The 24,390-nt window shown below is 38.0% G+C and overlaps 1 protein-coding gene across 9 annotated transcripts in view; it reads left to right on the top strand.

Moving 5' to 3' along the window:
- Positions 1-24,390, top strand: part of slc12a5a (solute carrier family 12 member 5a) — a gene marked incomplete at its 5' end in the record, with an annotated part of 157,337 nt that overhangs the window by 37,581 nt on the left and 95,366 nt on the right. For 2 of the 9 annotated variants that reach the window (XM_079627175.1, XM_079627177.1), the window contains one exon: positions 15,726-15,780. The exons of 1 other annotated variant lie outside the window; for it this stretch is intronic. In XM_079627175.1, the coding sequence (XP_079483301.1) occupies positions 15,726-15,780 (55 nt within the window). Of the gene's footprint in view, positions 1-15,275; positions 15,781-24,390 lie in introns of those variants that run through there. 6 more of the 9 variants (XR_013799441.1, XR_013799442.1, XR_013799443.1 and 3 more) reach the window with 6 other exon arrangements.

Consider the following 24,390-nt stretch of genomic DNA (forward strand, 5'->3'; position numbering starts at 1 on the left):
CCCTGGACCACAAAACCAGTCACATGGGTCAATTTTCTGAAATTGAGATGTATACATAACCTGGAAGCTGAATAAATAAGCTTTCCATTGATGTATGGTTTGTTAGGATAGGACAATATTTGGCAGAGATACAACTATTAAAAATCTGGAATCTGAGGGAGCAAAAAAATCTAAACATTGAGAAAATCTCCTTTAAAGTTGTGCATTTATGTTCACGATTGTGAATATATGTTTTATATATTTACGGTAGGAAATTTACTAAATATCTTCATGGAACATGATCTTTACTTAATATCCTAATGATTTTTGGCATAAAAGAAAAATCTATAATTTTGACCCATACAATGTATTGTTGGCTATTGCCACAGATATACCCGTGCGACTCGTGACTGGTTTTGTGATCCAGAGTCACATATAAAATGTATTTATTAGTATATTAGTTACTTAGTTCCCTCTGAGGATTGAGGGTATGTCTTTAACTACAGTACCAGTACCTCTTATATTCTTTGGTGATTTGCGGTTGGCTGCTGGCGTGGTGATGTAATAATGGCGTATTCTCAGTGTGTGTGTGTGTGTGTTGTGTTGTGTTCAGAAGCAGATCTGTGTGCAGTGGAGCGGTGTGGCGCACTGGCATGCGAGCGTAAAGCGCCAGCATCTATCTTCCAGCCATTCCTTTTTCAGAGTATTATTCATTGATGTGCGATCTGTTGTTTCCTCCGGCTATTTATAAACTCACACAGACCCTCTCAGAAGCAGAGATCTCCAGAGTACCAACACACACCTCGAATCACATCCCAAAACTGGGTTAGCAGCCTATGTGTGTTTCCTACAGATTTTGACAATTTTTGTTGTTGTTGTTGTCGTCCTCACTTAGTGTTTAGTGAAATCTGTGTTGTGCAACTCTCACACTCGCCATTTATCCTGTTCTTCAGTTTAAAGGGTCAGAAAGGTCATCCCTGTTATGCAGAACCATTTAAACTCTGTGACCATTTCTCTCTCTCTCTCTCTCTCTCTCTCTCTCTCTCTCTCTCTCTCTCTCTCTCTCTCTGTGTATATATATATAATCTTAAATATATAAATGATTGTGTGTGTTTTTATATATACAGTGCTATGCATAAGTTTAGACACCCATGCTAAAGTTGACTAAAAAGAGGAATAAAAAATCATATTTTGGAAATTAAACTTAATGCCTTAATTTAAAAAAATTGGAAAAATCCAACCTTTAAGGACACCAATTTTCTTTGTGAATGAATAATGTATCGTAAATAAATAAATGTTCTTCCTTAAAATACAGGGTGCATAAGTCAGGACACCCCTATGTTAAATTCCCATAGAGGCAGGCAGATTTTTATTTTTAAAGGCCAGTTACTTCATGGATCCAGGATACTCTGCATCCTGATAAAGTTCCCTTGGCCTCTGGGATTAAAATAGCCGCACATCATCACATAGCCTTCACCATACCTGGAGATTGGCATGGTTTTATTTCAGTTCGCCTAACAGCTGGTTTGATTTGCATTGAGAGATGATCTTATGGAAAGTACTCCATGCCAATCTCCAGGTATGGTGAAGGCTATGTGATGATGTAGGGATATTTTAATCCCAAAGGCCAAGGGAACTTTATCAGGATGCATAGTATCCTGGATCCATGAAGTAACTGGCCTTTAAAAATAAAAATCTGCCTGCCTCTATGGGGATTTAACATAGGGGTGTCCAAACTTATGCACCCTGTATTTTAAGGAAGAACATTTATTTATTTACGATACATTATTCATTCACAAAGAAAATTGGTGTCCTTAAAGGTTGGATTTTTCCTATTTTTTTTTAAATTAAGGCATTAAGTTCAATTTCCAAAATATGATTTTTTATTCCTCTTTTTAGGCAACTTTAGCATGGGTGTCTAAACTTATGCATAGCACTGTATAAAAATATATAATATTTTTATTTTATTTTATTTTTTTATAAAGCTTATATTTTATGAACATAAAGTCTTTAAAAATGGTTCTGCATAATATAATTGTTATTGAGCTCCAGTCTTATGTCATGTGTTTTTGTTGAACTTTATTCCCCCTCGAGTTCTGCTTGCTTGTTTAAACTGAAGTGGTTCATAAAACTTTGGAAAGCTTTCCCCCAATAGAATACAACAAGCATATGCTTCAGTCTCAAAATGCATTTCTCAACACTGGAAATCTGATGCATATGTAATATGGCAAACAATTACGAAGTAGAGCAGACTGAATGCTTAATTTATTTGTACTATGGAGCGTCTTAAATTCCTGCATTATGTTTTCAGAGTACATGAACTCTTTTTGCACAAGATCAAAGATTCCTCCTTATATGAGCTCTTTAAAAACAAGCGAATTATGACTGTATTACTGATAATAATCAGCTCTGTTTAGAGGATATACAGTTCAATAAAACGCAGGAATAAATTTCCAAGTCATGTATAGTCTCTCTGCACTGCTGGGTTGCCAGAACCTTTGCAATTTAATTCATTTCATGCTAATTAAAGCTGCAAAAGAAAACATAAATATGCTTAGCGGACCAGTGCTGTGAACTTACTGCTTCATTTCAGTCTATCAGAAAACCTGTCAATTGATTTTCAAACAGAGATCAATTCTACTCATAATTCCCACTGATTTTTTTCCCCCCAGTTCTGCCAGCTTTTATACAATATTAAGATTTTGATTTACCTCGAATGTTCTTTTTAAGTCATTAATCTTAATGTTGAGACAATTAAATTGATAAATTGATAGTTTTGTGAACGCTGCAGGAACTCAATGACTCAGTGAACCAGTTTGTAAGTTCCCAAGCGTTCCTCTGAGATGGACAAGCTTTCTAAACTCCACCTTTGTCGCCCGTGTCTCATTAGTGCCTGTTCCTCCAGCTGCACCCGCGGGTCCTTAGTATCCCATGATCCTTCAGTCTTACCTGTCTGCACTGGGTGAGCTGAGACGGACATCGTGACATGTCATAACAAGAGGAGAGTTTCTGACCTCAGCCTGGATGCTCTCTGGTAAATCACTTTATATGAATGTGCCTTTAATTAGAGATTGTTCTTACCCTCATTTGCACAGCAGATGTTCATGTCGACAAACACACACTCTGCTCTCCGCACATGCAGACTTCATTTCTCTCAGATACACAGTACACTTTGATGGGTGGTTAGTATCGATACTTGTTTCTTGTACCGTGATGTGTATGTGCGTCAAAAGTTTGGAATAATTACGATTTTTTTGTGTTTTTTCTCTTTTCCTCATCAATGCTGCATTTATTTGGTTAAAAATACAGTAAAAAAGTCAACTCAAGTCATCTTCATTTACAAAGCAGCTTTACAGAGATAAACGTATAATTTAAGGTAACAGATTGTTTAGTCTTTATAGCGGTTCTTGAATAAAGATATTTTCCAGCTAAAGTTTGTTTTGATTGATTCACTTTCGTCGGAATGATCATTTGTTATTAAACTAGAGACCGCTAAGACGACACCGTTCTCTCTACACAGACTTTAAACGCGAACCTGTGAGAAACACTGATGGCGCTCACGTGCGCATCAAGAATTAATTCTATAGTTATGTGCGTTTGAATATATGGGCGCATGTTTGTAATTCTCTACAAACCAAGCCTTAACAAACTACTTGTCTTGCCTATAAATTTTGATATAGAATTTATTTAATTTTATCACTTCGGGATAGATATGCGAACCGAATTTTCCCACAACGCTTTATCTGTAGAGTGGTAAAGGGATCCTCCATAGGGAGAGGCTAGTTGGCACTTCCAAAAAACAGTAATATTGTGAAATATTATTATTACAATTTAAAATAACTGTGTTCTATTTGTATTTTTAAATGTAATGCAAAGCTGAATTTTCAGCATCATTACTCGTACATTACTGACTTTTCAGAAATCATACTAATATCTTGAAAACAGCTTTTGCTCCGTAATATTGTTGTGAAAGTCATGATACTTTCTTTTGGATTCTTTGATGAATAAATACGTTTATTTATAACAGCATTTAATTGAAATAGAAATCTTGTGTTACATAAATGTCTTTACTGTCACTTTTTATCAATTTAATGTGTCCTCTCTGAATAAAATTGATTGCACTGTAAAAAAAACTCTCATTCGCATTTTAAAAGGTTTTTTGTTTGCTGTTTTTAAAAGACAGTCTTTTGCTAATCTGTGAGCGTCCCGCTGTGAACGTCCCGGGTGTTGACCCTACAATGATCTTTAATGATCTTTTGATTAACAGACCAATGAACTTTGGGACTCAAAGAAGCTGTTCTTGCCAAAACGCATCATCCTGTAAATCCCCAGGATCCCTTGTCTTACACAGTCAATTTTCACTCCGTGGTCCTGTCCTGACGGAGCCCGTGGGTTTTGATTGAGCTGATTTGTCGTGACACAGTTTTGTGAGGACTTCTGACATGTTCAGACATGTGGATGTGTTCTCTAATACACTGCAGCCTGTGCACTAATCCCGTATTCGTCTTCTCTCAATTCCTGTGGCAGTGAACAATATCGTTCAATGTTCATAAATGTCAAATTATAGTTTTTTTTATTGTTTTATATCGAAATGCAAAAAGGAAAGCATTACTATAACTGCTGTCCTGTCCCAGGTGTACAATATTCAAGCCAATGCATTACATTATCTACTGAATGTGTTTAAAACATCACAGATGTAACATTAAAATAAGAATTGGACAGTAATTTAATAGTTGGCGTAAGCGGCAGACGCTGAAGCGTTTTGTGTTGATGATATGTGGCGTTCATGTCTTTTCATTCACAACATACGGCAGCAATTGTTAGTTCAAAGGTACCAACTAAGATGCTAAACAGTTTTTTAGTTTTTTTTAGTTTAGATGTGAAAGTGATTTGTTCATATCAGTCAGTTGTGACTTTACACTTTTGTCTTTGTAAGTTCTCTCTCTTAAAGGCTCCTTGATAAAAATGAAACATCAAATCAACTGTAGGATGGAATAAAACGAGTTTTGCTCGATAGTCCTCAGGGCAATATATTTCAGCATTTTCTGGGTATCTTCATTGTATTGATTTCTCTGTGTGACCGCAACTCCTTTGATATTTTCAGTGTTTTTATTGAATAAGTGTCTGTCCATTGTGGTTATGTATTATTGGTCAGTTTGATTTGTGACTTAACCTTTACAAATATCTGTGATTGCAAATGGAAAGTCCAATGAAATATAAGTCGTGTTGTACCAGAATCCCATGATCATTTATGTCTCAACCAATTGACCCTATTGTCAATGTGCCTTTCTGCTCACTTATTCTGTGTTTTGTACAGGCACTTTTTTGGTTGTAAAACTGTTGGCCGCTTTACATGCTGGTGAGGCAGTTTATTTTTGTAAGTAAAAGTTTTAGGCCGGAATGAACTGCAATGAACTCCTCTCTTCCCAGTAACGATCAGGGGTGTGTTTCCCAAAAGCATCGTTGGCTAACTATGGTCACAAGTTCTGTTGTTATCAGCAGTTCAACGAGTCTGTGTTTCCCGAAACCATCGTTCCGACAGCGAGTCACAGCGTTGTATGGGAAACGTACCCCTGTTTAGTTCCTGTCTCTATGAAGCTCCTCCTTCTGAAAAGCACACTGTGCTCTGATTGGTCGGCTGGATCGGTGTGTTGTGATTGTTCGAGCGCTTCGAGCATGTTTGGGAAATGTCCCACCCCTTACCATAACCGCCAGTTTAACACACTACTAACTAACTCAACCAGGCCCCGCCCCTTTATTCTGCATATTAATTATTTAAATAAGGAATATTGTGACGTGTTCGTTCCCGGAAGAAAACTCAAGACTACAATGGAGGCATTTCAGGGAGTTCAGAAACAGTGACACTGATATAGAGAATAACTCAGAGCTTGTTCATGCTCAAACAACAACATTACTTACTGAAGAAAGGTTGAACATATAAAAAAGCATAATAGGACCCCTTTAACGTCCAGTTAGTGTCTCACAGTTCAGCACATGTTTTCCATGTGTCTGTCTGTCACTGACTTGTGCACTGTGGTTGTGTGTGTATATATATTTCACGAGGTGACTCGACATCTCAGAAGCATTTTAAGGGTGTCATGCCTCACAGGTGTAGCCGACTTCAACAACACTGTTTTTGAGTTTCTGCCATGTTTATAATGTTCCCTGCCAGTCCTCTGGTGCTGTTCAAATCACTGCTATTTTGTGTTATCGTCAAATAGGATGGGTTGTTTTGTCATGGCGCTGGGCATTTAGACTGGATGAGAAAACTCTTTACTCGGCTGCACTAAAAACCACTTCAATATGTCGCAGTTAATAAGAAAGGTCAATGTAGCATAGAATTACATCTAATGGGCAGCGGTAATGAGTTTGCCTTTTATAGCGCTCTGTTTGCTAAATTAATACATATATGTCAAAGTCAAATGGGGAGCACTTTATAGTGTCCGTGTTGCAAATGTAATTAAATACAAAAACAATAATGATAACAAAATGTATTTACACTCACAAAGGGGAAAAAAAACATTATTTCACACAATATTACAGGTCTTTTCTTTTAGCCTAAAGGAATATTCACCCACAAATTTTTTAAAAAGTACTTCAGTTATTATTTATATATATTAATATTTTTATATTTTCAGTTTTCGTTTAAAATGTATTATTTCAGTTTTATTAGTTATTAGTTTGCTTATTTTTTATTTCAGTTTTAGTTTTTTTAATTTGAGTTCTTCCACTTAAACATATTTTATTTCATTTGGTTGGCAAGGAAACATTTCTAATTCGTTTAAGTTTTTAAATGAATATCTGTTTTCAGATATTATGGTACTTACTTTTTGGTGCTTTTATGTAAATGTTTTCTGTGCAGTTTATATAATTTTAGTTTTAATAGACTATTTGTGGCTCATAATAAGAGGCTACGAGGCCTTAATTCGTCACACTTTAGCCTTTAATCGAAGCCGAAATCGTCCTTTTTTTCTGCCAATATGCTCCACTAAACTCCATAGTAATTTCTCGCACTGCTGTGCAATCTATTTGCAGTCAAACTGTGACTTCTGGTCACAAAAAATCCGTCGGTTTACTCTACTGTCATAATATTTGCACTTCCGTCTGATCCGGTACACTTACACACTGACTGCGAGCGGCTCGCTCGTGCCCTATATATCCACATCTGCGTTTGTGAGACACAGATATTTGCCCTCCTTTCTGGCACCTTGGGGGAAAAGGTTTCACAATGCTTGGTAGGGCTCCAATTTAATAGCCAAACACAGTAATTGTACAAATGGCTGATTGCAATGCGTCCTAATGCATAGGGCGACTGGAAAAGAAGCGTTCAAGAGATGTTTAGTGTAATTAGCAAATAACATGTTTGGATGAGCGAGAGTAGAGTCATAACCCTATGCAAGTGAACACCCTACAGCTGGTCTCTTTGGGTTTCTTGATGCACTTGCTGTACGATTTGTGTGTGTGCGTGAGCGTAAGATGGGTCAAGAAGCCTGTGTCCGACAGGTTAGGCTGCTTGTCTGAAGAGGAGTTTCATTTGCATGGATATCTGAGTGTCTATAATGACTACACATCCACCCTAAGCTCAGGACCAAAAATGGCCTTTATTACAGCGCTGCATGCAAATGCCATATGCAAATACAGGTTCATTAGATCCTCCGCGATTCCTCCGCTCGCAATTTAGCTTTTTTTCTCCCAGAGAAATGTCTTTTCCCTGCCCTCTTTTCTGTAGGGGGGAAACTGGGTCAATTCACGCCGTTGTCTATTTCCAGCCTGAGAAAACTCACACAAATGGAAACAAATAATGTTCAACAGATATAGATAGAACTGACATTTTAATGCCTGTCTGCATGGTTGAAAAAGGGTATAGCAATTTCTTGTGTTTTTTCTCGATAAATAACAAGCCCTAAAGTCATGAAATCAAAATGGGCCCTATTACATAATCATATTTTTCTGATCTTATTCTGCATTATTAATCGATCCAAAAAAGAAAAATGTGGGTGTGTGTGTATTATTATAAATGTATTATTTTAAATATTATATATAAATCTATTATATTTACATATAAATCAATAATATAATGAACTTTATGTTTGTGTAATATAATGGAGATTTGTAAGAAGAAGAAATGATGAATGCAAATGCTTGCGGATGCATTCTCATGTTGACTTAGTTCAAATGCTTTCTCCTTTTCTACTTTTGTTTTGAGTCCGCTATAAATAGTCTTTTCTGAGAAGTGAAAAGTTGCTGTCTGAACAATAGCAGATATAGCGCTTGCACAGGTTGTGCATCTAATTCTTACTTTTAATCGACCACTGAGATGTCAGCACTCTTTCCCTGCACTGCCGGGATGTGTCGGATTCTTGTTGCGTCCACATTCCCAATGCTGCTCATCAACTCTCGCCCCAGAGGTTTCCAGAAAGAAGAAATCCACAATTGTTCTGTCAAGTTGACTTTTAAACGAATCACCAGCTCAGCACACATCTCCGATCTGCACCACCAGGCCTGGAAGAAGCTTTTCTCCAGCACTGATGGCTGTCCGTCGCTGCTCGTGAGATGAAGAGAGAGATTGAGATTTAATTCCCCTTGATTTTGATCGCTGTCTAATAGGTACACAAAGCAGCGTCGGCCATGTTGTAGCTCTCCATCTGGACTTTGATCTCTTTGAGAGGCTGAGGCCTGAAGAAAGGATCCGGCGCTCTTTTGATGATGCTGCGCTCTGGAAGAGATGAATTGAACTTTGCCGGCTGTTTTTGCTGTCAGCGCCTCCAGGTACAGTGCATGTAACAACACCAAGTAACTCTCAGTTGCTTTGGAGAAAGATGCATTTATGCAGAAGTCATGGCATCAATGATCTGTGGGTACATTACATTGGCGAGGTGGAAGTAATGAAACGGAGTCCTTACCACGTTCAAAGCACTTACACATGCCTATATGAGATACTCCGACATTTACCAAGCATGGATTGCCAATCGTCGGCAACTCGAGGGTATGATTAGATTTGTTTGTGAAAGGGAAGGACAATTTCTGTGCAGTCAGTTCAGAGGAAACAATTTGAGCTGGAGATGGATCTCCATCATTCGATTAAACTCACCGATAGGTAAGCAGGCGAATCAACAAATCTGATGCAGTTTTCACATCGAACTTCTCTCCAACCAATCACAGCCCTTCGGCGTCCTTAACCCAGTATCTCTGGGTGTGTGCGATTGCCTAATGAGTCCTTTTAAAGGTTAATGAAGGGGGTTTGTGCTCCGGGCACAAACATTATCAGACTTTGAGTACTAAGCGAGTGAAGCTCAGATGAATCTAATGAAGAGGAAAGTCATTAGGAGAGAAGCGCTCACGCTGCGTGCTCTCCGTTCCTCAGATGTGATAGCGGGGGCCGTGATGGACGATTGTTTGCTGCTTTATCACACTTTGTTTGTTTGATTTCCCAGGGCCGCAGCTTCACTGCTCAAGGGTAGGTGGGCATTGAGCGACTCCTCACCAGCGTACACAAGTGGTCACCCTCCTCCTCAGCTCTAATCCAGTTTCCACGCGAGATGGCCGCACATCCTTTCGGTATTTCGAGTGTTTGTTCATTAAGGAACAGCCTCGAGTCTTAATATGGCAGCTATTCAGCCCAGACCTCCTTAGTCATCGACATCAGAGAAACTCATCACAGAAAGAAGAGATCGTACCCTCAGCGTTTACTGTTGTCGCCTAATAAGATTGGCTGCGAAGGTTGTTTCAATCACCATGGTTTTTCTACATCAGCGTGTGCACCAATGCACTGCAAAGAGGGTTTGAGCTTCCTGGCATTGCATTGATGATTCTCGGTTGTATATTTAGGCTGGATGTTGCATAGTTTTTTTTTTTTTTAGGATGTTGTGTGGTTTTGACTGGAATGGATGGGTGTATGAGGGCATTTATTAAATGTAGTAGGGTTGTAATGGTTCGCAGTTGATCCGTGATCCGTACAGACCAATGGTTCGGCACGATTCATGGATTAATTGCAAAGTTTAACTATCATACAGGGAAAGTAAACACCAAATTGATTCCTCTTTTGCATCTTCCTCTTGAATGGACACAGACACACAAAATTATGATAAAAAGCCTCTCTTGGCTAGTATTCACGTCAGCACTGTCGGTTATGTCTTATGTGAACGTGAATTGAGAAAGAAATCGGATGTTTAACATTATATTGGATCTGTGCATTATCTCTTAAAGGGACAGCAGCTTATAAATACCTGCTGCTGTTTATATCATTAATGTTAAACTAAAAACAAAGATGGCTTTAACAAAGATGAATCTATATTTAATTTGTACAGTGAACACTATGCAGTATTATTTGACATTTAATTATTTCATTTCTGTTCCTGAATAATACTGTTAGACATTATATTGTATTTATCCATGCTTATAATTAGTGTATTTTGTTCTTGTCTCTTTACTGACCATTCACTTATCTTTAATAACGTTTGAACTTGTTTCTGATCCGTGCCTCAAAACCCATAATATGATCCGAACCGTGAGTTTTGTGATCTGTTGCACCACTAAAATAAAGATTAGTTATTTCAAGAATTCCAATGGTTATTCTCCCAAATCAGTGTAGAAAGTGCGTCGAAATTCTGCCGACTGTCTGGATCTGCTTATATGTGAATGCACGTGATCTTATTCACTGAACTGTCTTTCTGACTTAAACACATTCAGAACCAACATTCAGGGATTGTGACTTAAAGCCGCAGGGCACTCAGGTGTGTAAATGGCATCATGTAACAGGCCTGTGTCATTGCTCTGTCGCTGTGTGTGTGTGTGTGTGTGTGTGTGTGTGTGTGTGTGTGTGTATGTGTGTGTGTGTGTGTGTGTGTGTGTGTGTGTGTGTGTGTGTGTGTGTGTGTGTGTGTGTGTGTGTGTGTGTGTTGAGCTTCAGCTGCCCGACCACCCCAGCTGTGTAACAACGCCACCTGATCCTGCCCTGCTTTGTGTACAACAACTATCTCTATTGACCCACAATCCTCCATGGTTGGTTAGGCCCCGGGGGAAGACATCCTCACCTGGAGCACTGCTCTTCTCTAGCTTGTTCAGTCACAGATGTCTTTGGGTATGTCGGTATATCGGTTTGGATTGGTTAGCCACCTAGCAGATAAGGACCTGAGCTTCCAGCCGAGATGATTAGGACTAGCAGCTTCACGGCCAAAAAAAGTCGCTGTTTCGATTTAAATAGGCAAACGCTTAAAAATCAATCATTGGATTATTATTGCAGAGATTATTATGTTTCTATATGTTATATAGTTCTTCTAACCCTAATTGATGGAGTGTGTAGCTTTTCATTTCTTAAACAAACATGTAGGAAGACGCATTATGGCCATATTCCAGGATGACAATACCGAGATATATCAGGCTAAAATTGTAAAAGAATGGTTGGGAGGATCATGAAGAATCACTTTCACACATGCATTGGCACAGACCTTAAATTCAATGTAAGTCTTGATGTGCTGGAGGAGACTTTACAGACTTTGCATTGGCAATACAAGATCTTGACCAAAAACTGATGCACCTCTTGATGGAAATAAATGTTGTGATGTTATTTTCATCAAGAGGTGCATACATTTTTGGTCAAGATCATGTCCTGTATTTATATTATTTAAAATATTTATATTATGTTTTTTAGCCTTTGTTGGCACTAATTTCTAATTTGCCCCCGCGCACAGCGGACTTTTCCCTCCACATACGCACGTCAGTAAATTAGGGAATGAAATTGTGCTCGGGGGGGGCGGTTCAGTGAAAAGAGGAGCGTGTTCCGGGGCAAACGTTCCCTGGTGATATTCTGCAGTTTACGAAAACTATTCCGCCACTGACCAGGAAAAACTGAGTCTAAAGACAGTGGCGCGTTATTCAGATGCTATTTTAAGTGTGCATGCTTGGCCATAAACACACACTTTGCTTCTCTCATCTACACAGACGCAGCAGTTCCCATTTTTGCAAACCATATACATAATTACAAGGAAAACTATTACCACACGAGGGAAATCATTGTTGTGTCCATAAAGATGTGAAAAAATAGGCATAAATCTAGCTTACACATTTACCCAAATTATTATACGCCTGTTTAACCGAAGCTAATTTGTGTGTGTTTCTCCCATCATCCCCAATGTCACTTCTCTGTGTTTTACGGCCCTGACGAGAACGTCGGTCTCCTCGGCTGTGAGCTGCTCCTGGCGTGCGCCGGCAAACCCGCCGATATAATAGCGATCCGCCGTGGAACAAGCGCGCCGGCTCTTAAAGGGAATGTGAGAGGACGCTCTGATTGGTTTATTTCACGTTACGCCCAAACAACACCTATGAGTAATGAAGCGACTTCAGACCAACACATTTTAGATTTGCGTCGGGCGCAATAGTCCGCCCACAAAGTTACTTGCGTTTCGCATTTGATACTTGCGTTTCAGAGCGTTAAAATAGGGCCCATAGTGTTAAATAACCACTATTGCTATTGCACAATGTGTGCTCCAGACTTGATCAAACTATTCTGATAGGTAAATATCTAATATAAACATGCAATATGTCATGAGATGTGGTTTCTGTGTGCAGTGCATGTCTCTTCTCCATCCCTGTTGAGGCGTCCACTTGGTTGCGCGCTGCCGGTGTCGTAGAGGTGCGTTCAGGAGAGCCGAGCGCTGACAGCTTTTGTAATTGAGTGCTTACAGGTCACAGACCATTTCAGACGCGAGCTCTCCTCCCGCGACAGAGTCTTCCTGACAGCTCTCATCCCAAAAATAGCCCCATTCCAGCTGAGTTGGCCCGAGTGGCTTGTCTTGCATGGTGGCGTGAATTGAGAAGAAGAGGCACGCGTCGCTTTGAGAGTGTCACGACAGGGTGCTTCATAAACCTCCATCACACAGTCCTTCTGTGCTTGTGAGTACATCTCGTTTAATAGAGGAGCTTCACACTCTCCACAGTTCTACATTTACATCAATGTGTTGCAAATCAAGTGTTGTGTAATCAAGTCAAGTCACCTTGATTTCTATAGGCAGCTTTACAGTTCTCAGTAGCAAAATAATGATTTACTGATGCAAACAGAGTTCAATTTGGCTGTAAAGCAGCTCTAAAAAGAAAAGAAGTGTCATTGTTCTGCTGAAGCCAGTTCAGTGTTGAGTCAGTGCCGTTGTAAAGATCATCAATTATTAAATTAGTTCACTTCGCATATAAAGCAGCTCTGCAGAAAGCATGATGTTGTCGTCCAACTCATTTCATTTCTCAGCACATATTGTCCATGCAGATCAATAGTACTGTTGAATATTAAGTATTAATGTTGTGGCACCCTGAGAATTGCTAAACACTTTGTTTCAGTACAAATTAAGTGAGTTATGAGTTTGAAACATACAGTCTGCAGTAGCATTTTACCTACTTTAAAATAAAATAAAATTAGCTTTTGAAGAAAATCTACTTTTAAAATAAATGTGCCATTGTTTTTAGTCCAAAGATCCTTTTTATTTTTGTCATTTTATTATTTATATATAAATACACACTTTTTTTTTTATTAAAGTGTGATATAAATTGAAAAAAAAATTTTTTTGATGCCTTCACAATTGTTTTGCATCAACAATAAGCACAATGCGATATATTATAAATGCAATATAAAATAAGAGGATTTGCTCTAAGTTGTAACAGCTTTTAGCAGTGTGTTTTTGTGAAGTTTCTTTTTTAATAATTTAACCAAACCGAAAAACATTCCTAAAGTAATAAAAAAATAAACGGGCATCATGAATATGGATCCATCTCCTACTGTAGAAAATGAGTAATGCCGATTACCCAGATGACTGGACTGAAATCACCTGAGATTAACAAGCCAGGTGATCTCGTTACTGCTTCAATTTCAATCTCATTCTCACATCGGTGACATCGGGACCCGTCATATACACTAATACATGAGACGTATACGCGTGTGCGCGTGTGCGCGTGTGCGTGTGTGTGTGTGTGTGTGTGTGTGTGTGTGTGTGTGTGTGTGTGTGTGGGTAATTGGAAATAATCCCCTCCGTCTACACCGGGGGCGTCCGCTTCTCATGTAGACGCATTAATGTCTTTCAAAAGCATGTGAATTGTTTTTGTGACTCGTGGCGAAATGCATTTTTCTTTCTCTCAGCGTCCGTCCTTCAGTGCCGCGTAATTCGGTCACTTAATAGATTTTGTGTAACTGCAGGCTACCTGGAATTTGATTCTGAACTGTGCATCTGACGATCCAGACGCATCAGCTGGGAGAATCTGAATGGAGCGCTCGGATAAAAGACTCCAGCTTGCATCTGTGTCCGTTCCTTTTTTCCCTTCTATCTCCATTTTCCACTCTATTCTTTCCTGTCTCCACGTCTCTGTCTGCTCTGAGCCTCCAATGATGCGAGCCCGCTGATCACATTGATTGTGTTTTACTAAACACATTTGCAGGCACAGAATGCAGTTATTTGATGACATGAGTGGCTAAAAGAGGTGTGTGTGTGTGTGTGTGTGTGTGTGTGTGTGTGTGTGTGTGTGTGTGTGTGTGTGTGTGTGTGTGTGTGTGTGTGTGTGTGTGTGTGTGTGTGTGTGTGTGTGTGTGTGTGTGTGTGTGTGTGTGTGTGTGTGTGTGTGTGTGTGTGTGTGTGTGTGTGTGTGTGTGTGTGTGTGTGTGTGTGTGTGTGTGTGTGTGTGTGTGTGTGTGTGTGTGTGTGTGTGTGTGTGTGTGTGTGTGTGTGTGTGTGTGTGTGTGATTTTGTCAAATGCTTCTTTTGTATTATTATTATTAATTTTTTTCAAGAATATCACCCTATAAATAAGCCTTATTATCTGATTATTACAATCTTGGGACAGTTACAACCTAAGACATTATTTATTTAAACAAAAATATCAAAATTTAATTTGATTATACTTAGAAAATGTACATTGAATTATTTTTATTCTTGCACTTTTGAATAAGTTACTCGATTCTGGACACAAAACAAACAAAATGAGCATCACGTCTTTGATCCGTGTGTGTGTGTGTGTGTGTGTGTGTGTGTGTGTGTGTGTGTGTGTGTGTGTGTGTGTGTGTGTGTGTGTGTGTGTGTGTGTGTGTGTGTGTGTGTGTGTGTGTGTGTGTGTGTGTGTGTGTGATGTTCAGACTTAAGGTTTTCACGATAAAATCCATCAGGTGGAAAAATCCAACAATGCAATCTTACAATGGAGGGACTCAAGCCCGAATATCACAGAGACTTGACTTTTTTTATTCGAAACTGTTTGAAAGCACATAGCAGCATGCTTTAATCACTCTGATTACCTACACAACAGCATGTTTTCATTTTTATTTGACCACTTTTGTGTTAACATTGTGTCAGCCACTACACTGAGCGTATGCAGGAGAGCATGTGTGCACGGATACCCATGTGCATGAGCGAGTGTGTGGGAGAAAGAGAGAGAGAGAGACAGAGAGAGCATGTTCCATCATCCAGTAAACTCCAGTCGCTCTGAGCTGTCGTATCCTCCTCCTCCTACGAGAGAGAGAGAGAGGGAGAGAGGGAGAGAGGGAGTCACGCTACAGCCAAGAGAGGAGAGGAGAGCGCGAGAAGAAGAGAATCAGAGGAGAAAAGCGCGCATCTCTCGATCCGTTGGCCGGTGATTTCCTCACAGCTCTCGGCAGGGGAAGGAAGGTGGGCAGATCAGTCCATCTTTTTCTCACACATCTCCTCGTTTGGCCGTTCTTCTGCTTTTCTCCCCTGAGCGGAGGAGAGTTTTAGGGGAGCGAGGGCATTTGGAGAGGCAGGATGGTCAACAACCTGACCGAATGCGAGGAGGTAGAGGGGGCCGCCAACAGCCAGGGTGAGTGGAGGAATCTCTCACACACACACACACACACACGCACGCTGCCACGGGATGGTCAGTACGGATGGAGGGGGGGTCTGGCCACGACAGGTCCTCTCCTGTATACTGCACGGCTGCTGTGAGGGGAATAGTAATAGGCTGGTGTAGTTGTGTCTGTACATGTAGCGACCCGCTCCGTGCGCCTCTGTTTGTTTTCAAGCGTGGCTCACAAAAGCAGAACGCTTCGGTGGAAGGGGAACCTCTCTGCCGTCACACACACACACACACACACACACACATCATGCTCTCAGAACTCCTCTGGCACAGACGTAGAGGCCGTCGTAAAATGTTAGACTGTCTCGCTGTTTTTAACCTGATTCTGAGGTAGCGTTCAGTGCTGTGGGTCTTTTAGTTTAGGCTGTTTGTGGAATATTTGTTTTATATATTTATATTAATATTGCATATCATATTATTGTTATTTAATATTATTATTTAATCCTTGTCGCTTTAATAATCAAGTAGGAGAGTGCTGTGACATTTTTTGGGAGATTTATAATTTTATTGTTATTATAAAAAATATTATTATTGTTAATAATTTAGTTGTATTATATTATTTTATCCTTGTCACTTTAGAGGTGTTGAACAGGAAAGTTCTGATTTTTTTAAATATTTTTTTTATGTAACATTTTTCCCTTCATATCTCTAGTATGAAGGACTCGTGCCGTGACTTTTACTGCTGTATAATCTCATCTATCAGGTCTCCATTGCATGAGTCTCCATCTCAGTAACAGTTTCTTTTACCCGTGCCACTCAGACATTTGCTGCTCCCTTCCTTAGACAATGAAATGTCATTCAATTACATTTGGATTTCACTCAGTTATGCTGCTTTTCATCAGACGTGACTATCTGATCAGTGTGTTTAACAGGCGTCAGCAGCTGTTGGTGTGTGTTTAGACTCTTTGATCTTATCAGGAGGCAGTTCTTCACACAGCACATACATCACACACACGGTTATATGGCACAAATCAGATTGGGGAACTGTGTTTAATGGCATTTCCCTACACTGTTTTCATCCTCTATAGCATTGGATTATTGTTCAGTCTACATTTAGTGCACCTGCTTCTGTTGCCACAGATTTGTGCCTTTTAGGTCCATATAATGCCCTATAAACCCAGAACCCGATCCAGGGATGTGGATGTTGTGCTGTCCGTGGTGCTGATCCAGAAGCACGATCACTCAGCGCTGTCCAGGGTCCTGATTTATCCCTTTCATTACAAGCTGAGGCGGATTATCAGGAGGTTTAGGCGAGCATCTCGCTGTCCCACTACACTAAGATGAAAGGCATCCGTCCTCCAGATGCATTCTGCGTCATCCGCTTCAGCATATTCATGAGATGCCGCTCTGTTAATTATTTGCAGGAGAGTTTGTTCCAGGCTTGATGGACAAAGAATGTATTTAGCAGTACATGCTGATAAAAATTATACATATATATTCTAAACATATTTGGGAAATGTTTTTTCCATTTTTTTGGGAAAAACATTCCAAAAAAAAAAAAAAAAAAAAAAAAAATATATATATATATATATATATATATATATATATATATATATATATATATATATATATATATATATATATATATATATATATATATTAGGGCTGTCAAAAGATTAATTGCGATTAATCGCATCCAAAATAAAAGTTTGTGTTGTTTGCATAATATATGTGTGTGTACTGTGTATAATTATTTATATATATAAAAACACACACAATCATGTATATATTTAAGAAAAAGTGGTTATATTTATATATAAAATATTTATATATAATATAAATGTATATACAGTATATAAATGCAAATATTTCTTAAATATATACATGAATGTGTGTGTATTTATACATAATAATTATACACAGTACACACACATATATTATGCAAACACAAACTTTTATTTTGGATGTGATTAATCGCGATTAATCTTTTGACAGCCCTAATATATATATATATATATATATATATTTATTTTATTTTTATATATATATATATATATATATATATATATATATTTATATATATTTTTTTTATTCTTTATTTTTTTATTATTTTTTTATATATATACATAGCCTATATATTTTTATTTTTATTTATTTTTATTTTTGTAATGTTTTTGAAAGAAGTCTCATCGGCAAATTATACTACCAAGTAATAATGCTGAAAATTCAACTTTGCATCTCATAAATAAATTACACTATAATATATTCAAATATAGAATGGTTATTTAAAATTGTAATAATATTTCACAATATTACAGTGTTTACTGTATTTTTTATCAAATAAATGCATCCTTGGTGAGCAGAAGAGACAAAAAATCGTAATTATTAAAAACTTTTGATGGGTAGTGTGTGTATATTTTTAATTTCTATTTATTTATTATATGCAATTTTATATTATTTATTAGTATTATATATCATATTTATTATATATTTACAAACTTTTATGATAATTCAAATAATCAATTTGACAGCACTAATATTTATATAATATTATTTATTTATTTGTTTGTTTGTTTTTAGAAATAAAGATAGGCCATGCTTTTTGGATTTTAGTACAGCGGGAACTCTGTATTCACCTATTAGCATCTATAAGCAAAACAATTTTTTATTATTATTTATTATTTCGTTTTCCTTCATGTGTGTCTTCCGGTGACTCGACGGACTCCAGTAGAGTGTCCCGACCTGTCGCTATGTGGTTGTGTTCACTGATGTGTGACTTTTAGTGCTCTGTAATCTCATCTATCCAGTCGGCATTGCATAAATCTTCATCACTGTCACGGTAACAATAGTGGCTCTTCACCGAGGGAACGCCACGGGGTTTGCTGCTCCCCTCCTACATACACTAATATTTACTCTCAGCTAGATTGAATTAGTGCATGTACAGTTGTTATGCTTGAAAATATATTTAAAATGCATTTTGCCTATCGACCATGTTCGTGTGTTCGACACACTGCATATCAACACCCCGGCAACCCCCCGGCAACCCCCCACAGCACAACACCTCAGCATCTTCCCAGTGAGGATGATTTTCCTTATCCACATTATTCCTGCGCCCCATGATGCTTTACGTGTGTAACTTCCGTTCAGTGACAGGCTCGCTCTATGAACGCATACGTTAAAAAAGTGTCACAATGAGACGACATTTATCTACTCACCCTTCAACTATCGAACATTAAAAGTACATTTAAAAGTGTAAAAGCATCAACAAGGTACTTTCAGCAGACCAAATATCCCCAAAAGCGCGAGTCTTTGGTTATATATCACTGTAGTAATATGTGTATTATGTAACTTATGTTGCCTTAATCAAAAATGTTCATTAAAATCAGCATTACGTGATACTATTTCAAAGTGATTTCCGTCAGTTTGACATAGGGCTGTGCGATATTGAAGAAAAATGCGATATGCGATAACTCCTTAAATAATGCGATATTCGATATGCAATACGTTAATGCTTAAAGTGTGTAAAATAAACTTTAATTATCTTTAAAATATATTTAAAATGATATAACCTACATGTTTCACATTCATTTTATGACAAGAAAACATCCTTATAACTTGTGAAAGTGAACATCAGTGTTTTACTCCAGCGTAAGAAGTGTTATTTTAACATCAGTGTAAACCACAGGGTTTCAGGTTATCCTAAATTAGGTTTATTTAATAAAAGATACTGAATCATAAAATATACAAATAAAACATTGCTTAGTTTTCACTGTATGAATTCAATATAACCTGATACTTATTAAAGCAAAAAAAGAAAACTGTCTTTTGTTCATGACCCCATTTATTGCAAGCTGTTGCGATATGCATATTGCGATTATATACATTTGCGATATTTCGATAAATTCGATATATTGTGCATCCCGAATAACGAGAGATTCCAGTGAATAATTAATAGAATATATCGTAAATTAAATTCGGGTGAATAGACCACAAATGTGCAGTATATGTTGTCTTTTTTCATACTTTTCCAGCGGATTACAAAGGGAAAAAAGAAAATAATCATGAGGAAAAGAAAGCATAGATAGATAGCTCTTGTTATAACATGTCACGTTAAAATACCAAGTATAACGTTATTCTCATGATGCCTGAAAATAAATTGACAACTAATTGACAGCTCATCCAGTCACACTGACGGATCCGCTTTATTTGTAGGGCAACCTGACGATTTGAAATGATTAGTTTCAGGCTTTTTGAATGTAAGTTCCCCAAACCGGAAGTGCCACTCATAATTCAAAACGCTTATGTTTCTCTTTTGATCACTTGACCTTCCCCTGTGAAGCCGCGGTCAGTGCTTCTCCACAGAGAGATTCGGTGGAGGATCTCAGAGATAGACCGAGGACGAGGCTCTGAGAAGGACTGTGGATGAGTCTTTCACAGATAAGAGGTTATTGCGCTGTGGCGGTGAGGATTGTACAGTGACACAGGGATGATCAGTCACTGCTTTACAGTGTAAACTGATGATTAATGCCGCTGTCATGCGCTGATGTAGATGCTTGTGTCTTATGAAGGTCTGTAGCTCTGTTCCAAAGCCAATCTAGGCCGCGGTTTAATGCAACTGGTGACTTATGATTTGGATGCTTTTGGTCGATGAGAGGCTTTCTTAACTATTGGAGCTTCCCTTAATATGTGTTTTTTTGGATTGCAATTGACCCTTCGCTAAGCCACTGGCCAATCGTGGCTTAGCAACCGTAACTAGGCGCGGGAGGTCTGGCAAGCTTTCGAGCGAGGGAAACATGGCGAAGCGCTGTGCGTATGGATTGTGTAAATCTGATACCCGGTATCCTAAAAGTTTTGGACGGGGAGTTGAATTTTTTTCCTTCCCGAAACCTAAAAGCCGAGGGGAGAAATGCCGGCCGTGGATCAGGCAGTGTGGGACGCCCCATTCACAACTAAATGTCCACAGGATTAACTAAAACACCTATTGCTTGGAAATAATGACGGTTCTTTGTTCATAATGCATATTGAACGTAAAATAAGATGAGTAAAGGCAAGATGGAGGCTCACTGACATACTTTAAAATATATTTCAGCATCTTGTTAATCGACGGCCTAACTTTACCCCAATCCGATCGCGGCTCTCCCGGTGTTAGTGTTATTCAACACGCTTTATGGATAAGCTGTTTGATTTATAATTATTATATTATTTTCACATTTCACTTACCCTGCTGTGCATGAACAGCTTTTCCTCAGTTTGTGTGTTTCCCATTTGAATGGTCAGTGTATGAGGCGCTGCTGCTTGCGCTGGGACTATAGGCTTTAGCTTCAATTTTGATGACATTATTCTCTAATCGGTTGCATAATATGTCGTGGATATATCCCTCGAATGCATACTGACTGCAGTCCCTTCTGTCTCGCTCTCTCAGATATTTCACCTGTTCGCCAAAAATGACTAATTATCTCCTTGGGAATGTCTGACACCGGTACACACTGTAATAGACGTGCCAGGCGCGAAAGCTTGTCAGGCGTAGCAACAGTAACTAAGGAGGGCGGGGCTTAGCGAAGGGTCAATTGTTTTGCATGCAAAATTTTGGGGTTAGTACAATTGTTTTATGTTTTTGAAAGAAGATGCTCAGCAAGGCTGCATTTATTTTATTTAAAATACAGTAAAAACTGTAATATTGGGAAATATTTGTATAATTTTAAATAACTGTTTTCTATGTGAATATATAGTAAAATGTAATTTATTCCTGTGATCAAAGCTGAATTTTCAGCATCATTACTGCAGTCTTCAGTGTCACATGATCCTTCAGAAACTGCTGATTTACTGTTTAAGAAACATTCATTTAATAATGTTGAAAACCGTTGTACTGCTTCATATTTTTGTGGAATTTCGTATTTTATGGAAACGTGATGCATTGTTTTTCACGATTCTTTGATAAATTGAAATAATTTATTTGAAATAGAAATCTTTTGTGACATTATAAATGTCTTTATTTTAAATTTAATGCATCGTTGCTGAATAAAAGTATTAATTAAAAAAAAAAAAAAAAGAAGAACGGTAGAGTACAGTTTAAAGGTAACACTTTACAATAAGCTTTCATTAGTTAACTATTTGTTAACATGAACTGAGAATGAGCAATACTTTTACAGCATTTATTAATCTTAGTTAATATGTTAATATCAACATTTACTAATACATTATTAAAATCAGAAGTTGTATTTGCTAAGGTTAGTGAACTAACATGAACAAACAATGATTGACAGTATTTTTATTAACCAACTTTAACAAAGATTAATAAATACAGTAACAAATGTATTGCTCATTGTAACTTAATTTTAGTGTATACATTAACTTATGTTAACAAGTGAGGCCTTATTGTAAAGTGTCACCAGTTTAAACAAAGATTAACCCTCATGATATTACAGATATGTATTGTTTTATTTATTTATTTATACTACCAAGCTTCTGTTGTCAGCATTTGCGTCAAGTTTCAAGATGGATAGTGACACATTTGAATGGGTTGAAATGAATCCTACAGTCAGCCAGTGTCCGGCTATGAGAGAAAACACATTGTCTGCGATCTTCCTTATTACACCCTAACTTTTATTGAGGAAACCGTCTGAGAGTATAGTTCAAGGGAAGATAGATGAGGGAGAGAGATGATGTGGTATTGTGGATGTGATAGAATGGGAGTGTCAGAGTTCAGAAAGACTGATTTGATGTATCTTTCTTGAGGGCCGTCTGGGTCCAAAAGTCTCTCTGTGTGTCTATTCTGTCCTCACTCTTCATCGAGGGGTTAATGAGTGTCCCGTCCACCTCTCTCGCTCATTCTCTCTCTGCTGAAGGTCTTTAATAATGTTTAGTTAAGGCTGTAAGAGCCGTGAGCGGCCCTCTGTTTCAGCAGAGAGATTCTCTTACAGGGGTGGTTGATTATGATTTCACTTTTCTAACTTTAGTGAGTGTGTAATGTTTGATCATAAACAACATCTGCAAAGTTACAACGCTCAAAGTTCAAAGCAAAGAAAGATATAAATTGTTTTTTAAGGACTACAACAAACGGCTGGTAGGAACCACACGACATTCCTCCCGGGTTAGTGACATCACCAACCCCAATATTTACATAAACCCCGCCCCCAGAACACGATTTATAGATTGTCAAGACAGAATATGCTAATCAATGACTAGAAGACAACTACGCATAAGCTACATAAATTCATTAACTAACCTTTCAGGAATGTTTTCTACATGTTCTTCTTGAGTCTCTCCATCTTTCTGACTCCAGTTTGAACATAATAGGCTAAACTTTTGTTTAAGCTCCGCCCCCTGTGCTGGGTGGAGCAGCTCATTTGCATTTAAAGGGACAGACACAAAACGAGGCGTTTTTGCTCACCCTTAAACGTGACAACTTTAAAATGCTATATAAAAATATCTGTGGGGTATTTTGAGCTAAACCTTCACATACACACTGGGGACATCAGGGATTTATTTCACATCTTGTGAAAAGGGCATTATACCCCCCCTTTAATGCTTCACAGTAGCCTGGTTTCCATTACAGATACGCACAAAAACTTGCAATATTTTCTCAATTTCGATAGAACGTATGAGGAGTTTCTGGGTGTTTCTCTCTCCTATCTGCTTCAAGGTCTTGATAAATGATGGCTTTTCCTTGTTGTTTAGAATCCAGTATTCTCAAAATAATTTTGTCTTTTATGAGTTTAATAAAGAACTCTGTCTCGTCTCTTGCCCAAACATAGCGCGCCATCTTTAGAGAATTATCATTTGAGTTTTACGTACACCATGTGACCTGTAAATGCTAAAACTGTTTCTACTGCAGTTTTGTGAAATATTCCATTTTCAAATTGCCTGAAAAACCACCTCATGCGAGCGTAAAACATTTTTTTTTTTTTGCGATATATGGGAGTTTTTGCAAAATTGGGCGTATTTTCAAGATTCTTATTGCCACTAAACGGCTGTCTTAGTTCATTGAGTTGACACGATCTCACGAAGTTCCATTATAATCAATGAATCTGTCTACACTGCACAATGAATCTCTTATTTACATAATGTCTACACTTATTTATGAGCGTGCAAAACTCAGCACCTGACAAAAAATCGAGTGGTTTCTAACTTAATCGCTTCTGATTGGTCATTGCGTTCAAGAAATCAACAGGCATGTCTGTGATTGGCTACAACGCTGCGAAGCACGCTGTAAATAGAAACCTTTGATGATGCTCCTATGATTATTACCTTTGTTTATTGTTCTTATTATACTGGTTATTTGATCAATTCATGGATTTTGTTGTTTTTATTAATCAAGTTGGCTGACAACAAATCAAATTTAACTCATCATAGGCCTGGTTTTACTGACAGGGCTTAGATTAAGCCAGGATTAGTTATTAGTTCAATTAGGACCTTTTTTAAAACGTGCCTTCGAAAAAAAGTGATTGCTTGTGGTTCGTGGATCATGTTGATTCTTGTAAAAAATGCAGAAATGATGAAGAAATGTGACGTTTATGAACGATATTCCTTTTGATATTTTGCATGCGTTCCAGTGACATTCTGACATTTTCATGTGTGACTTTAGTTTCTAAACGAGTCTAAATGTGGTTTAAAATGACACTCACACACTCCATA

The sequence above is a fragment of the Phoxinus phoxinus genome (assembly GCF_949152265.1).
Source record: "Phoxinus phoxinus genome assembly, chromosome: 11".
NCBI classification, from domain to species: domain Eukaryota; kingdom Metazoa; phylum Chordata; class Actinopteri; order Cypriniformes; family Leuciscidae; genus Phoxinus; species Phoxinus phoxinus.